Consider the following 18,871-nt stretch of genomic DNA (forward strand, 5'->3'; position numbering starts at 1 on the left):
TTTACTTCTGTGCTGGTTTACCAAAACTGTTTCATACCCTTATTATTGAGTACTGATTAAGGAACTAAATATATCTAATTTTAACCTGACGCAGAACATAAAACATTAGAGGGTGCTATATTTGCATTTGGGTCCAAGGACACACTTGTGGCTGTCTCACTGTTCATAGTTAGAGATTCAAACTGCTGAACAGATGTGTTGGAGTAATGACAGATTGCTCAGATTGCAGTGTAAGGCCTTGCCTGATGTTAAAGCATTAGGGCTAACAGATTGTGCAAATGTCAAAAGTAAACACTATTTTCTGTTCCAGTGAATGTATTCTGAGCTAATACTTGTGTTCATTCCACTTCTACCTAGGATGAATCAATTGTAGTTACTTGGAACTACTTTCTAACTGGACAATAGTTTGAAGTGTCTATTTGAAATTTGAAGTGAAGAGTCTATTCTTTAACAATTAAATATGCATGTAGGCAGTTTAGTGTCTCAGACTTGTTTTGCATTTAGTGATTAGTTAGTTACCTGTCTCATTTCTTTCAATCCCGGGGTAACAAACACATATAAATCTCTGATCTACAATTAACTGTTGACTTTGCATCAGTTATCTTTAGTGGAAGAGTGATTCAGCTTAAACTCCATTTGTATAGAAGAATACAATAATCGTATTTCTGAAAACAAGATAGATGATTTTCCACCTCAGTATCACACTCATATCCTTTGATTCTTATAAAAATCTGTTAATCTCTGTTTTTGAAAATAGTGACAGAAATTTTACACATTTCTGTTTTTTACCTCGCCCCCCCCCCCACCCCCAAGAAGATTCCACATTTTTCTATTTGACATTCCACCTACACTTCATAAGTGTGGGGCAAGAGACACCAGAATAGTCCAAATATGTTAAGGACTTGGGCACATGGGATATAATGTAAGGGGAGGGAGGTGATGCAGTCACTGCGGTTTTAAAAAAAAAATGAAGACATTGTAGGGTTTTAGTCACTGAGTGTTTAATATGATAAGAAGTTCAATAAGTTCTTAGGTAATGAAGGAGTCAGACTGCAAGAAGAATGCAGAAAGTGACAGTGAGGTCGAAGATCGGGTATAATCTAGTTTAATGCTGGAGAAGGCATGAATGGCTGTAAGGTCCACTGTGGTTTTCGAAGGAGTTAAATGCCATGAATTTTAGACGGAGTGTTGAGGGACAATGAAACTTCAATCTTTCATCCCCTCAATTTTTATTTTTGTTGATTAAAATTGGTCCTTGGTTGTTTGGAACAGTAATTTCAACTCTTTGCAGTTTGTTTCTTAAAATTATTTATTTTCTTTACTAGGATGTTACAGACAGAATGAAGCAAAAGAAAAGGTCAATCATAACTCCCCAATGACCCTTAAGGAATTAGCTTTTGTAGTGATTTCAAGCATTCCTTCATTTTAGTCATTTCAAATTTTGTCCCCAAGGTTTTCCTGTTGTAAAAACTTAAAATCTCTGGTTGTTAAATACATCTGGGTATCAATCAATAGCTGTATAAAAATATTAAGGTAGTTTTTATTTCTTAATCACCTTGGCTAGATCCTGTAGTTTATTGAGAAATGAACAGGAATAGCTGTCATATATAACCGCAGTTTCATTCCTGGAGTTCCTCTGTGAAAGAAAAATAATTCTAGATTCATTTTCTAAGTGCCCTGTTGTTGTATTGGTAAAATGGGTTGAAACAGGAAAAGAAAACAATTAGTCATAATTTCACAGTAGCTTATGGAATAAAGCTTGCTAAATTCTCAAAAACTTGCTTATTTAATGATAATCATAGATTTTTATTATCTATGATTTGTGTAAATGTGTAATAGACGTTATTTTTCATTTCCAACAGGATCCTTCTTGATGGTTGATTCTTCCCAGCACGTGTCAGGAGAGAAATCCCGGCTCTTGCTTCCACTCATGAAAGAAAATGACACTCATTGCATCGATTTCAGTTACTGGCTGTACAGTAAGGATTACTCGAATCCAGGAGCGCTGAACATTTTTGTCCGAGTGAACAAAGGAGCTCTTGCGAATCCCATTTGGAATATGACCGGGTCTCAGGGAAGAGAGTGGCATCGGGCTGAGTTGGCAGTTAGCACATTTTGGCCGAATGAGTATCAGGTAATGGTAAATTGATTTACTATATTGTGTGTGTTCCGAGGTGCAGTGGAAAAACTTGTTCTTGCATCCTGCCCATATAGATCATTTCATTACAGCAATACACAAGGGAAGACAATAACAATGCAGAACAAAGTGTTACAGTAACAGAGAAAGTGCAGTGCAGGTAGACAACAAGGTGCAAGGCCACAGCAAGGTAGATTTATTTATTTTATTTAGCGACACAATACAGAGTAGGCCCTTTCAGCTCTTCGAGCCATACTGCCTCAGCAACCCCACAACTCCGATTAACCCTAACCTAATCGCAGGACAACTTACGATGATTAATTAACCTATCCAGTCTGTCTTTGGACTGTGGGAGGAAACTGGAGCACCCGGGGGAAACCCATGCATTCCGCGGCGAGGATGTACAGAGAGTGCTTACAGAACGGCGTCGGAATTGAATTCTCGACTCTGGAATGCTCGGAGCTGTAATAGCGTTGCACTAACTGCTGCACCATTGCACCCAGTTGTGAGGTCAAGAGTCCAGATGTATTCGGGGACCATAGTCTTGTAACAGTGGGATGAAAGCTCTACTTGAGCTTGATGGTATGTACTTTCAGGCTTTTGTTTCTTTTGCTCAATTCGGAGGGACAGTGAGCTGTGGAAAAGTAGAATGTCCGGTGCTGGGTGGGATCTTTGATTATTTTGGCTGCTTTACCGAGGCATTGAGAAGTAGAGACAAAGTCCATGGAAGGGAGGCTGGGTTCCATCAAGTGCTGAACTGTGTCCACAACCCTCTGTAGTTTCTTGCGGTTGTCTGCAAAGATGCTGCCATAGAACACTAATGCATCTGGATAGGATACTTTCCATGGTGCATCTATAAAGATTGGTGATGGTCAAAGTGGAAATGCCAAATTTCTTTAGCCTCCTGCAGAAGTAGGGGTGCTGGTGAGCTTTCTCGGCCATGGCGTCTATGTGGTTGGACCAGTGCAGGCTCTTCGTGATGTTCACTTTGAGGAACTTAATACTCGACTCCCTTGGCCTCAACACCTTTGATATAAACAGGACCTGTTTTGTTCCGTTAACATTGAGGGAAAGGCTATTGTCATGACAGTATACCAATGGACTCTCTTATCTTCTTTCTGTACTCTGATTCATCATTATTTGAGATTTGGCCCACTGCAAAGGTATCATCTGCAAAGCTGTAAGTAAAGTGGAATCTGGCCCTACAGTTGTGAGTGTATAACGAGTAGAGAAGGGGCTGAGGATGGAGCAAAAGTGAACATTTAATTTTATTGTTTAAAATCCGATTAACTGTTATTCAAAATTCCCCTACTTGCAACTCATTACATGGCTTGTCAAACCTGATGGAGATTTACCAGAACTCAGTGTTCAGCTTAAAATTAACTTTGGGAATACAGCAATGTGCAGATCAAGCATGGTTTGCAAGCCTTATTCATGATAGGTGCCAATGCTCTTGAGATAATTCTGTCATCAAATTGACAGTATTTAACTTAACTACAATATTTTAAAGATTGATGCCTAAATATAACAAGTGAAAATGTATGTTGCAAAAAAATCTACTGAAGATGGTCCAGTAATTATATACCAAAGGGCTTATACACTTAATTATATAACTCCTCTCTTGAGTTGAGGTGGGCTCTGCCATCTTTTTTTGACCTTTGACCCAGGGTTTGGTGAGCCTGTGGAATTTGTTGCCACAGAGGGCTGAGGAGACCATATAATTGGATGTATTTAAGGCAGAGATTGCTAGGTTCCTGACAGCGAGGTGGATTAAGGAATGTGAGGAAACAGCAGGAGAATGGGGTTGGACAAATTAATCAGCCATGTTTGAATGATGGAACAGACTCGATGGACAAATGGCCTAATTCTGCTCTGGTATTTTATGGTCCTCTGCCCCGCTTACCTTTTACGTATCAATGATACTTCATGTGTTTCACATCTCTGCAAGCCAGTGTTCTAACTTAAAAATCATATTGGTGCTTGTAGTCCTTACACTGCATCTTGATTAAAATTTTGATCTTTGTTTATAAATATTACTGTGACTTCTTCCTCCTCTTCCACTCTCATTTGTTCCATTATTATGACCAGCCTCAAAATCTGAACTTTTCTAATTCCATGTTCTTAAGCATTCCTAATATTAATTATTCCAGCATTAGTGGTCAGGACTCGGCCTTCTGATCCCAAGCACTGGAATCCCTCCCTAAACTTCTCCACCTCCTTCCTCTTTTAAGCCAAACCTTGTGCTTGCACCTCTGTCAAGCTTTTGGCCATTTCTCACAATAACTCAGCATGCCTTCCAACCTATCGCAGTCACTCTTCCAGAACTACTCACTTCATACTTCCCACTGCCACCTGCCTGAGACTGAAACAGACAGTTACAAAGTAAAGCAATGCACACAAATTGCTGGAGGAACTCAGCAGGCCAGGCAACATCTATGGAAAAGAGTAAACAGTTGACATTTTGGACCGAGACCATTAGACACAGGAGCAGAATTCGGCTGTTTGTCCCGATCGAGTTTGATCTGTCTCCTCAACCCCATTCCCAAGCCTTCTCCCCATAACCTTTGATGCTGTGTCCAATCATGAACCTATCCATCTCTGCCTTAAATACACCCAACAACCTGGTCTCCAAGCTGCTTGTGGTAACAAAGTCCGCAAATTCACCACCCTCTGTTTTAAATGGAAGCCCCTCTATCCTGAGGCTGTGTCCTTTTGTCTTAGACTCCCCCACCATGGAAAACATCCTTTCCACATCTACTCTGTCTAGGTCTTTCAACAATCAAAAGGTTTCAATGAGATTCCTCCCCCCCACCCCCCCCACCCAATCCGAGTACAGACTCAGATCCATCAAATGTTCCTCATATGATAACCATTTCATCAGATCTGGGGAATAAAAAGATGAGAAGTCGGAGGAAGAAGGTGGGTGGAGGTGAGAAAGAAGCACACGGTGGTAGGCGATGGTATTAACTGGGAGAGGGGGAAAGGTGAGATTAAGAGCTGGGAAGTTGATTGGTGAAAGAGATAAAGGACTGGAGATGGGAGAATCTGACACGAGAGGGTAGAAGACCATGGAGGAAAGGGAAACGGGAGGAGCGCCAGAGGGAGGTGGTGGGCAGGTAAGGAGATAAGGTGAGAGAGGGGACTGGGAGGGTAGGGTAATTACTGGAAGTTCAAGAAATTGATGTTCATGCAATCCGGTTGAAGGCTACCCAGACAGAATATAAAGTTTTGCTCCTCCAACCCGAGTGTGACCTCATCGCGGCAGTAGAGGAGGCCATGGACTGACAAGTTGAAATGGGAAGTAGATTTGAAACGTGTGGCCACCGGGAGGACCTGCTTTTTCTGGCGGATGGAGCATAGGTGTTCTCTGAAGTGGTCTTCCAATCTATGTCTGGTCTCACCGATATACAGGAGGCCGCACCGGGAGCACGAGATAAAGTGGATGACCCCAGCAGCCTCACAGGTGCCTCACCTGGAAGAACTTTTTGTGGCCTTGAATGGTGTGAGGAGTAGAGTAGGGATAGGTCTAGCACCTGTTCTGCTTGCAAGGATAAATATCAGGAGGGGACATTAAATCAGTTTAACAAATTACATCCTCTTAACCCTGTGAGTGTACCCTCTGTGCCTTGCTGTCTTAGATAATTGATACCACCAACATTAATCAACACCTTGGCTTCACTATTCACATCATTAAGACTACTCTTGCAAGAGGACAAATAATGCCGCAGCACAGTCACAGCGATAGAGGATTTAAATTGTGACTCTCTGATTCAGTCTCGGGCAAGGAGAAGGATGAAGCGAGCACCTAGGGAGCAGTTTATTGCAATGATGGAGGGTATGCATGGAGATATTACAGCAAGTAATCTAAATCTTGTTGATTTAGAAATGTAGAATCATTGGGTTAGTGTTTTATTTTCCTGCTGCTTGAACACCCAAATTTTTATCTCCTGTTTGATGACCAGATTTTTATTTGTGAAATGGTGGGTTCCGCTGCTGGAAGGTGGATGATGTTACTGGTGTTAATTGTATGGTGCTATATTCAGCAATACAAAGAGATTTTGGTCTAATTGCTAGTTTCAGCTGAAGGCAGTCATTTGACTAAATTCTTCCATGGAGCAGGTTTTTCCAGTTATTACCTTTCTGTGCAGTTGATTGAAATGAACATACGCTTAATTTCAATGCAGCCTTGAAGAGAAAACAATGGGTATATTAATTGGAGGTTTGTGTTGCCTTCAGGTAAATTAGAGATGGTGGGTGGGGAGAAGAGAACGAATTGGATTCCTTTTGGTAACTATGAAATGGTTGCACTTTGACTTAGCGTAGCAGTAAGATATACTCAGTATTAATAAATCTGTTTTCCGGCAATACAAGGTAAGGTCTGCCATACACTAAGTGTGACACCTGTTCTTAAGATTAGTAAAGATCCCATGCCTGTGAAAGGTTTTAAGCCTTTTAAGATCGGTGACTGGCTACAAAGGGAAAAATGCATCGAGGGCATTACCGTGGTTTAGCTGGCCGCACCTTCAAGGTGGATTGTCGCAGGATCAAATCTGGATGGCTTCTTGCACGTTGGGTTGAGCATCAAGCTGGCAAGGGGTATCTGCTAAAGAAACAGCAAGGTTGCTGTTGATACACCACAAGGCGCAAAAAGGAACAACAACATTAAACACTATACCGCCAGGGCAAACCAGAAACCATGGTTAACTGCATTGGTTTATGCACTGCTTAGGGATCTGGACACTGCCTTCAGATCAGGGGAACTCTTTAAGTTCAGCACGAGCTGTGCTATCGCATGCCATCAGGAAAACAAAGCATGAGTACGCACGGAAAGTTTACAGCAATGTTTGTGACACCAAGGGCAAATGGTGCACGTGGCAAGGTATATGAACGACAGCAGATTACAAGTCCACCCTGCAAGTCAGCCACAGTGGCACCTTCCTGATAGGCTGAATGCCTTCTATGCACAACTTGACACAATGAATTATGTGATATCGAGAAACGCCCCCTCTCTTACTGAGGAACAGGCAGTCTGTCTGGCTCTCAGCATTTAACACCATCATTCCCTCAATCCTGATTGAGAAGTTGCAGAACCTGAGCCTCTGTACCTCCCTCTGCAATTGGATCCTTGACTTCCTAACTGGAAGACCACAATCTGTGTGGATTGGTGATAACATATCCTCCTTGCTGATGATCAACAGTGGCACACCTCAGGGGTGTGTGCTTAGCCCACTGCTGTACTCTCTCTCTATACCCATGACTGTGTGGCTGGGCACAGCTCAAATATCATGTATAAATTTGCTGATGATATAACCATTGTTGATAGAATCTCAGGGCATACAGGAGTGAGATATGCCAACTAGTGGAGTGGTGCTGCAGCAACAAGAGCTGACAGTGGACTTCAGGAAGGGTAAGACGAAGGAACACATACCAATCGTCATAGAGGGATCAGAAGTGGAGAGAGTGAGCAGCTTCAAGTTCCTGGGTGTCAAGGTCTCTGAGGATCTAACCTAGTCCCAGCATATTGATGTAGTTATAAAGAAGGCAAGACAGCGGCTATACTTTATTAGGAGTTTGAAGCGATTTGGCATGCCAACAAATACACTCAAAACTTAATAGAGTTGTACCATGGAGAGCATTCTGACAGGCTGCATCATTGTCTGGTATCAGGGGGCTACTGCACAGGACTGAAAGGAGCTGCAGAAGATTGTAAATCTAGTCAGTTCCGTCTTGGGTAGCCTACAAGGTACCCAGGACCTCTTCAGGGAGCAGTGTCTCAGAAAGGCAGCGTCCATCATTAAGGACCTCCATCCCCCAGGGCATGCCCTTTTCTCACTGTTACCATCAGGTAGGAGATACAGAAGCCTGAAGGCACACACTCAGTGATTCAGAAACAACTTCTTTCCCTCGTCCATTTAGGAATTAGATTGCAATTGAATCTTTGGACACTGCCTCACTTTTCTTTAAATATACAGTATTTCTGTTTTTGCACGTTTATTTGAATCTATTCAATATATGTAATTGATTTACTTGTTTATTATTATTATTCTATTATGTTTTTATTTTATTATTTTCTCTTTCTCTGCTAGATTATGTATTGCATTGAACTACTGCTGCTAAATTAACAAATTTCATGTCACCTGCCAGTGATAATGATTCTGATTCTGTGGAGGATTCTAGCCAGGGTAAACCCATGCAAGGCTGCAGGGTAGACGATATGTCTTATTGGGTGCTGAGAGATTGTGCGGCCAGTTACCAAAGGCCTTAATGGAAATCTTTAATATCTCTTTACAACACTCCACTATTCCTGCAGGTTTCAAGGTAGCCACCATCATTCCAGTGCCCAGTGGCACTGACCTCAACAATCATGAAGTGCTTTGAGTGGCTGGTAATGAATTGTATAAAATCCCGACTTCTAGCTACATTGGACCCTTTCCATTTCACCTGACGCTCAAACCGGTGCACTGATGCCATAGGTTCGGCCCTCCTGTCCCACTGAGAAAACAATGCCTCATATGCCAGGTTGTTATTCATCGACATAGAAGGCATTCAGCCTATTGGGAGGGGAGTTGCCACTGTCGCTGATTCGCAAGATCGACTTGTAACTTGTTATGGTTTGTATACTTTTCCACATTTGCCAAGTGTCCCTGGTGTCACAAAAGTGCCTGTGAATTTTCTGCGAGTAACACGATCATCTTCAGAGGCTGGTGGGTATAATGTTTTAATTGGGACTCAACGCCCCTCTCCATAGTTGGATTTTGGACTTCTTGGCAGATGACTCCAGTCGTTCTGGGTTAGGAGCAACATCTCAAGCTCCATCACACTGAGCATTGGTGCCTCCCAGGTCTGTGTGCTCAGCCCGCTGTTACTTATGGTGCTGACTTGGGACTGCATTGCCAGATCCAGCTCAAACTGTATCATCAACTACATTGCAGATACATTGGAGATAGAACGACTTGTCAAATGACGTGAGAGCAACCACCTGAGACTCAGTGTGGGCAAGACAAAAGAGATACTTGTGGACTTCAGAAAGGTGCAGGTCAGCCACTCTCCATTTTACGTCAATGACTTAGCTGTGGAGAAAGTGAACAGCCCTCGGTGTACACATAACGGATGATCTAACCTGCACCCATACACCTCTTCATTAGTCAAGATGCACAGTAGCGTCTACGCTTTCTGAGGAGATCGAGGCTTGCCAGGATCTCCACTCCCATTCTAACAACCCACAAAACCAGCATTGAGAGTGCCCTGTCTGGCTGCATCATTGTATGATACGGAAGCTGCAAGAGATCAGACCACAAGACCCTGTAGAGGATGTAAAAACCACCAAGTGTGCCATTTACCGGAAGAATCATATTAAAAGGGCCCGAAACATGGTTGAGGTTTCTTACCACCCGTCCCACAATCTCTTTGACCTGCGGCCATCAGGAAGGAGGTACAGGCGCATCAGGACTAGGACTGCCAGACTGGGTAACAGCTTCTTCCCTCAGGCTGTGAGATGAATGAGTACCCTGCCATCACTGAGGTCTTGTCATTGCGACAGTGAGCTGTTCACTGTTAACTGTTTACCTGTGCTGTGAACTACATGCATTTTGAATTATATTTTATTAACTTATTTATGGTAATACTCCGATTTACATGCTATGTGTGATGTGCTTTGTGGTGCACCATAGTCAAAAGGAATTTTGTTTTGTTTGATTATAGATGTGTACAATTAGATGACAATAAACTTGAACTTGTATGTGTTGCTATGGATATAATACCTCCTGCAACCTCTGACCCCAAATGATGCCCATCCTCTTCTCTTCTGGTAAGTGCCAAAACCGCTCACTGCCCTAGCTTAATCTAGTTTTGGCATTCAACCCCTTGTCCACATACTTCTCCTCAACCAGTCAAAGATTTTGTGGTACCTCCCCTTGTGCACATCTCCTATCTACCCTTCTTTGTCCTTTGATGTGGAGTATTGTTGCACAGTGAGGAACCATGTTATTGCCTGCACGTTCTTTTTCAGTTCTTTGTCTTTGTCCAGTTATATTAGTTCTACTTCGTATAAGGAAAATAATTTATTTGTTGTAATCTCCTGGTATAGTTGAGTGCTAAGAGGTGGTGCTTTGACTCCTTTTTGTTGGATATTAAAGAATTTTAAGGATTATCTGGTGCTTTCTTGGCACAAATATTTATTGCCACAATATGGCAAGCCTGAATTCCTTCCAGGTATTGCTGCACAGGCTGACAGCATCTGGGGATTTGTACTTGTAACTCAAAGCAGCAATCAGAATCAGATTTAATATCACCAGCGTATGTTGTGAACTTTGTTATCTGCAATAAACAGCCTCTGTTTTTACCTCTGATGGTGAGGATCAGTAATTAGAGCTGAAGCTGGTTGGTTTTACATCATAGCCTTGAGGAATTCCTGCAGTAGGCCAAGATAGAGTATTCCTTAATTTATTTAGTTTTCAGAGAGCGGTGATCACTGATAATCCCATCATTTCTTGTCCATCCCTAGTTGCTCTTGAGAAGATGGTGGCTTACCACCTTCTTGAACAACAGCCAACTTTCTGATGAAGATACACTCAGATTGGCGTTCAATGGTGAAGGAATGGTGTTTTTTTTGCCAGGTTGCAATCTGGAATTGATGTTCCTCTGCATCTGCTGATCGTCCTTGTTCTTCTTGGTGAAAGAGGTGTTGGGTTGGAACATGTTGTTGGAGATGAATGCGCTCCAGCAGCCACAGCCATTTTCCTTTGACCCCAATCCAGGGAGGGTTTTAATTGCCATGAACTCTGATGTTCATTGTCACATACAGTCAAATGCCTGCCTTGAGGTTAAGAGTAGCTGTTGCCCCCTCACCAATGCAGTTTTGTTCTGCCCTTGATTGGCCAAAGTTGTAGTGCCTGGAATTTTGTGGATCTTTCAGATGTAAACTGAACTCCCTCTTGCTGAGATCAGAGTACTCCAACTCCACTTGAAGTCCAACAATCTATCAGTAGGGTATAGAAATTATCCAGGATAAATATAGACAATAGACAATAGGCAATAGGTGCAGGAGTAGGCCATTTGGCCCTTCGAGCCAGCACTGCCAATCACTGTGATCATGGCTGATCATCCACAATCAGTACCCCGTTCCTGCCTTCTCCCCATAGCCCTTGACTCCGCTATCATTAACAGCTCTATCTAACTCTTTCTTGAAAGCATCTAGAGAATTGGCCTCCACTGCCTTCTGAGGCAGAGCATTCCACAGATCCACAACTTTCTGGCTGAAAAAGTTTTTCCTCAACTCCGTTCTAAATGGCCTACCCCTTATTCTCAAATTGTGGCCTCTGGTTCTGGACTCCCCCAACATCGGGAACATGTTTCTTGCCACTAGCGTGCCTAATCCCTTAATAATCTTATAATCAATACTATGTGATTGATCATCATTCTCAATCAATCACATCTCTGCCTGTGGTTTTTGTTATCTGTGAGATGAATTACAGTAAGTCGACAAAGATTCATTGACAGTTGTTCTCTAATCCAGGTATGGGTAAAGATAGGAAATGCACAGGAACTGCAAGCTTCCTTCAATTTGCATGGTATGCTGTGTTGGAAATAAGACATAGGAACAAGATTGGGCTATTCAGCCCATCGAGTTTGCTCTGCCATTCAAACATGGCCTGTTGATTTTCTTTTCAACCCCATTCTCCTTCCTTCTCCCAGTAACTTTTGATGCCTTTACTAATCAAGAATCTGTTAATCTCCACTTTAATTATACCCTCATGACCTGGCCTCCAAAGCCATCTGTGACAATGAATTTCACCACCCTCTGGCTGAAGAAAGTTCTGCTCATCACTGTTCGAAAGGGACGTCCTTGTATTCTAAGGCTGTGCCCCCTGGTCCTGTGACTCCCCCACTATTGGAAAGATCCTCTTCGCATCCATCTAGACCTTTCAGTTCTTGGTAGGATTTAATGAGTTTGCTCCATCATTTTTCTAAACTCTAGTAAATACAAGCCCACTAAATTAGATCTTTGATGACTTCTGTTATAATTAATACCTTCACCCAACATAGATTTTCAGTGCAGCCGAGGTTATTTCCTTAAATATAATGACTGACTATGAGTCTATGTAAGCAGCAACTCAGTTATATCACCATTCTTGCATTATGGCTGTATCAAAGTTCTAGCACTCCCTACCTTGCAGGTCTTTCTGAGTATCTTCATGCACAGACTGCACTGGTATGAGAAGTTCAAAGTAAATTAATTATCAAAGTACATATATGTTACCATATACAATCCTGAGATTCATTTTCTTGTGGGTAATCACAGTAAATAAAAGAAACACAATAGAATCAATGAAGGATCACACCAACCAGGGCAGACAACAACCAATGTATAAAAAAATAAACTCTGCAAATACAAAAAGAAAGAGAAAAAAGAAATAATAATAATAAATAAGCAATAAATGTTGAGAACATGAGATGAAGAGCCCTTGAAAGTCGGTCTATAAGATGTTGAAACAGTTCAGTGATGGCGTGAGTGAAGTTATCCCCTCTGGTTCAAGAGCCTGATGGTTGAGGGGTAATACCTGCTCCAGAACCCGGTGGTGCGAATCTTGAGGCTCCTGTACCACCTTCCAGATGGCAGCAGCTAGAAGAGAGCTTGGCCTTGGATGATCGTGGTCCTTCATGATGGATGCTGCTTTCCTGCACCAACACTCTGTGCTCATCAATGGGAGGGCTTGACCCAGGATGCACTGGGCCATATCCACTCTCTTGTTGGTGTTTCCATACCAGCCCATCATGCTACTCTCTCTACCACACATATATGAAAGTTTGTCAAAGTTTTAGATGACATACTGAATCTTGATTCAAGAAGAGGGATGGGGAAAAACAAGCTGACATTAGCAGTAAAGCTCTCAACCCTTTAAATGATGTAACCACCACCAAGAAATTGCATACATTGGTATTTGTAGTCTGCGGGAAAACAACCAGTAATTTAACCTCAAGCGGTAAGTTAACACAGACTTGACAGTCCCAACAAGCATACATAACTTGGGTGAGATGCCTCAGGTGTAATTGGCTTGCCTAATTTGCAAATGTGTCTAGCTTGCTGAATTCTAAGTTTGCGGAAAAAAATTGTTCAAATTATATTTTTTATTTACACATGCTCTTTGATTTCATGTCGAGATAAAACATGGTCTGTACATTTTTAGCAACTGGGAGCAGAAATGTTAGTTTTTTTTCCCCTTTTTATTTCAAACCTCACGGTCTTGAGATTAATGGCAGAGCCCAACTTGGCTGAGATAAGCTTATTCAGCTCAAAACTTGGTCTTTAACTTGTTTAGCTTAATGTAGCAATCAATCAATGCTTTTGATTCCTTAGTAATCTGGGGATTTCTGTAGTGCCTAATCTTTACAGTGACATTATACAGCAGTAGCTCTGTTGAAAATAGTGACATTGTTGATGTGACCTTGATGCATACAAATACCTAGAATATTGGAACAGGCATGTGGTGTCTTCAGGATAAATGACAATTATCCACAGTTAAATAAAGCTCCAAAAATCTGACCACAAAAGAAAAAGAGATAGTGGTCATCTAAAATTATGCTAATTTATTATAATTCATTCCCAAATTTCTGTATGCTTGCTGACCTACAGGGGATTCCAAATCAGATTTTAAATACTCTTAGACCCTAAGATGTAGGAGCAGAATTGGACCACTTGGCCGATCGATGCTCCTCCGCCATTGCGTCATGATTGATCCATTTCCCTGTCAACCCAAGCCTCCTGCCTTCTCCCTGTATCCCTTCATGCCCTGACTAATCAGGAATCTATCACCCTCTTGCTTAAGTATACCCAAATGACTTGGCCTCCACAGCCGCCTGTGGCAATGAATTTCACAGATTCACCACTCTCTGGCTAAAGTGGCTCCCCCTCATCTCTGTTCTAAATGGACGTCCTTCTATGGTGAAGCTGTGCTCTCTGTCTTAGACTCTCCCACCATAGGAAACATTCTCTCCACATCCACTCTATCGATGCCTTTCAACATTTACTAGGTTTCAGTGCGATCTCCCCCATTCTTCTGAATTCCAGTGTGTACAGGCCCAGAGCCATCAATTAGTCCTCATATGGTAACCCTTTCATTCCTGGAATCATTCTTATGAAACTCCCCTGAATCCTCTCTCCACAAAAAAGAATCTGCAGATGCTGGAAATCTGAGCAACACACACAAAATGCTGGAGGAGCTCAGCAGGCCAGGCAGCATCTATGGAAAAAAGTACAATCGATGTCTCGGACTGAAACTCTAATGTCAACACATCCCTTCTTAGATAAGGTGCCCAGTTATGCTCATAGTACTCCAATTGAGGCCAAACCAGTGCTTTATAAAGCCTCAACATTACATCCTTGCTCTTATATACTCGTCTCTATTCTACTCTTCTTGGTATCCCTCCATGGCCTTGCCTCTCACAATCTCAGGATATCTGCAATCATTCAATTTTGACCTCTTGATCATCCATATCTATAGCCACTCCAGTGATAACCACAATCACTGGCGGGAAGGTTTACTAGAGCTGTTAGGAGGGTTTAAGCTAATCTGGCAGAGGGATAGGAACCAGAATGATAGAGCGGAGGAAGTGGAAAACAGAAATAAATCTAAAATAGTGAGCGGTAAAGATGTCAGGAAAGACAGACAGGTGATGGGGCAAATTTGTAGCCATTGGGATGAGCTGCAGTGCAATCAAAGCGAAAAGTACCAAATTCTGGTCTTGAGGTGTTATACTTAAATGCATGTAACATAAGGAATAAGGTGGATGATCTTGTCGTACAGCAACAAATTGGCAGGTATGATATTGTGGCCATCACTGAGGCGTGGCTAAAGGATGCATGTCTCTGGGAGCTGAACGTCCAAGGATACACGGTGTATCGGAAGGATAGGAAGGTAGGCAGAGGGGGTGGTGTGGCTTTATTGGTAAGAAATGATATCAAATTATTAGAAAGAGGTGACATAGGATCGGAAGGTGCAGAATCTTTATGGGTTGAGCTAAGGGGTAAAAGGACCCTGATGACAGGCCTCCAAACAGCTGCAGTGATGTCGACTACAAATTACAACAGGAAATAGAAAAGGCTTGTCAGAAGGGCAGTGTTATGATAATTGTGGGGGATTTTAACATGTGAGTAGATTGGGAAAATCAGGTCGTCACTGGATCTCAAGAGAGAGAATTTGTAGAACGTCTGCAAGATGGCTTTTTAGAACAGCTTGTTGTTGAGCCCACTAGGGGATCGGCTGTACTGGATTGGGTATTGTGTAATGAACCGGAGGTGATTAGAGAGATTGAGGTGAAGGAACTCTTAGGAGACAGTGGTCATAACATGACTGAGTTCACTGTGAAATGTGAGAAAGAGAAGCCGAAATCCGATGTGTCGGTATTTCAGTGGAGTAAAGGAAATTACAGTGGCATGAGAGAGGAACTGGCCAAAGTTGACTGGAGAGGGACACTGGCAGGAAAGACGGCAGAGCAGCAGTGGCTGGAGTTTATGCGAGAAGTGAGGAAGGTGCAAGACAGGTATATTCCAAAAAAGAAGAAATTTTCTAATGGAAAAAAGATGCAAGCGTGGCTGACGAGGTCAAAGTCAAAGTTAAGCCACAGGAGAGGACATACAAGAAAGCAAAACTTAGTGGGAAGACAGAGGATTGGGAAGTTTTTAAAAGCTTACAAAAGGAAACTAAGAAGGTCATAAAGAGGGAAAAGATAAACTATGAAAAGAAACTAGTTAATAATATCAAAGAGGATACTAATAGCTTTTTCAAGTATATAAAGAGTAAAAGACAGGTGAGAGTAGATATAGGACCAATAGAAAATGATGCTGGAGAAATTGTAATGGGAGATAAGGAGTTGGTGGAGGAACTGAATGAGTATTTTGCATCAGTCTTCACTGAGGAAGACATCAGCAGTATACCGGATAGTCAAGGGTGGCAGGGAAGAGAAGTGTGTGCAGTCACAATTACGACAGAGAAAGTACTCAGGAAGCTGAATAGTCTAAAGGTAGACAAATCTCCTGGACCAGATGGAATGTACCCTCGTGTTCTGAAGGAAGTAGCTATGGAGATTGCGGAGGCATTAGCAATGATCTTTCAAAAGTCAATTGATTTTGGTATGGTTCCAGAAGACTGGAAGATTGAAAATGTCACTCCGCTATTTAAGAAGGGGGCAAGGAAGCAAAAAGGAAATTATAGACCTATTAGCTTGACATCGGTGGTTGGGAAGTTGTTGGAGTCGATTGCCAAGGATGAGGTTATGGAGTACCTGGAGGCATATGACAGGATAGGCAGAACTCAGCATGGTTTCCTTAAAAGAAAATCCTGCCTGACAAACCTATTACAATTTTTTGAGGAAATTACAAGTAGGCGAGACAAGGGAGATGCAGTGGATGTTGTATATTTGGATTTTCAGAAGGCCTTTGACAAGGTGCCACACATGAGGCTACTTAACAAGATAAGAGCCCATGGAATTACGGGAAAGTTATGTACATGGATAGAGCGTTGGCTGATTGGCAGGAAGCAGAGAGTGGGAATAAAGGGGTCCTATTCTGGTTGGCTGCCGGTTACCAGTGGTTTTCCACAGGGATCCAAGTTGGGGCCACTTCTTTTTATGTTGTACATCAACGATTTGGATTATGGAATAGATGGCTTTGTGTCTAAGTTTGCTGATGATACGAAGACAAGAGGAGGGGGCCGGTAGTGCTGAGGAAGCAGAAAGTCTGCAGAGACACTTGGATAGATTGGAAGAATGGACAAAGAAGTGGTAAATGAAATACAATGTTGGAAAGTGTATGGTTATGCACTTTTGCAGAAGAAATAAATGGGCAGACTATTATTTAAGTGGGAAGAGAATTCAAAGTTCTGAGATGCAACGGGATTTGGGAGTCCTCGTGCAGGATACCCTTAAGGTTAACCTCCAGGTTGAGTCAGTGGTGAAGAAGGCGAATGCAATGTTGGCATTCATTTCTAGAGGAATAGAGTATAGGAGCAGGGATGTGATGTTGAGGCTCCATAAGGCGCTGGTGAGACCTCACTTGGAGTACTGTGGGCAGTTTTGGTCTCCTTATTTAAGAAAGGATATGCTGACGTTGGAGAGGGTACAGAGATGATTCACTAGAATGATTCTGAGAATGAGAGGGTTAACATATGAGGAACGTTTGTCCACTCTTGGACTGTATTCCTTGGAGTTTAGAAGAATGAGGGGAGACCTCATAGAAACATTTCGAATGTTGAAAGGCATGGACAGAGTGGATGTGTCAAAGTTGTTTCCCATGATGGGGGAGTCTAGTACGAGAGGGCATGACTTAAGGATTGAAGGGCGCCCATTCAGAACAGAGATGTGAAGAAATTTTTTTAGCCAGAGGCTGGTGAATCTATGGAATTTGTTGCCACGGGCGGCAGTGGAGGCCAAGTCATTGGGTGTGTTAAGGCAGAGATTGGTAGGTATCTGAGTAGCCAGGGCATCAAAGGTTATGGTGAGAAGGCAGGGGAGTGGGACTAAATAGGAGAATGGATCAGCTCATGATAGAATGGCGGAGCAGACTCAATGGGCCGAATGGCAGACTTCTGCTCCTTTATCTTAATCCATTTAGCTGCTTAGACTCTCTCTGGAATTCCTTCCTAGGTTGCTTGTTTCTTTACTTCTGTTTTCGTGTTAAAAATGACACTTGAAATCCCTGCTCGGCTTTATTTGATGACTCTCCTATGTTGCGGCCTGGGGTGTTTTACAACAGTAAACGTCTTGTACAAATACTTTTTATTGAAAGACAAAACTTCCATGCAGAACTTCCAAAATTAGTGTCAATCAACTCATCCTAATGGTCTCAGTGGTATTTCCATGAAGTTTTCCACACGAGCCTTTCAAATGTTTTGTGATGACCAGCAGCTCAATTCATTTTTCCACCTTCAGTAAAATTCCTCACGTGGTGTATTTAGGAATGCTAGAGTTTGTCATTTGTGAAAAATTTGCACTGTAACACTGGACAACATAGTTTTTGCTTCCTATTTGATGTATCTTATGGGCTTTGGGCTGCTGATCATGAAAATCACCATGAAATTTCCCTATCACACACTGTTTTTTGAAATCACTTAAATTTATTATTTCAATTCATAATTTGAATCAATTAAAATATTGCCCACAATGTAAGCTGAAAAGTTGTATGTTTTGTGCAGGCATGTTTAGGCAGGGCAGATACTGCATGCAAGACAGGTTTATAGAAAGTCTAGCAAAAAAATCATACACATGCTGTTTCATGGATTACATTTACATGTATGTTGGCTTGTGATCATGTTGATGCACATGCTCTGTGTGCGTAGCATATAGTGTATACTCATTATAATAAAGCAATTGCTTTTTTAGGAGTATTTGTAATAGCAAAATATCCCCCCAGTGTTATGATACTTTCTGGATATTTGTGGTGAGCAGATGCTTAAATCTCAAAGACAGAGCATGACTCCTCTTATTAAGAAAGCCTATGAGCTCTACTTTGGGTGTAAAATTGGCGACCAAGACGAAGCCTGGGCTCCTGATATTTATTGTGTAACATGTGCTGTCAATCTTAGAGTTTAGCTCGGAGGTATTTGGAAGTCAATGCTGTTTGCTGTTCTGATGATATGGCGAGAACAGCAGGGTTACCAGACTGACTCCTACTTCTGTCTGACCAGTCTGTCTCTTTTCTCTGCTAGAAAAAAGAAAGCCATTGAATACCCCAATCTCCTT

The 18,871-nt window shown here is 42.1% G+C and overlaps 1 protein-coding gene across 6 annotated transcripts in view; it reads left to right on the forward strand.

The window, feature by feature from the left end:
- The window catches only part of ptprk (protein tyrosine phosphatase receptor type K), a 687,062-nt gene that overhangs the window by 214,210 nt on the left and 453,981 nt on the right, over window positions 1-18,871 (forward strand). For all 6 annotated transcript variants that reach the window (XM_072251546.1, XM_072251545.1, XM_072251547.1 and 3 more), the window contains one exon: window positions 1,863-2,134. In XM_072251546.1, the coding sequence (XP_072107647.1) occupies window positions 1,863-2,134 (272 nt within the window). The remainder of the gene's footprint in view (window positions 1-1,862; window positions 2,135-18,871) is intronic.

The sequence above is a fragment of the Mobula birostris genome, chromosome 2, assembly GCF_030028105.1.
Source record: "Mobula birostris isolate sMobBir1 chromosome 2, sMobBir1.hap1, whole genome shotgun sequence".
Classification (NCBI taxonomy): domain Eukaryota; kingdom Metazoa; phylum Chordata; class Chondrichthyes; order Myliobatiformes; family Myliobatidae; genus Mobula; species Mobula birostris.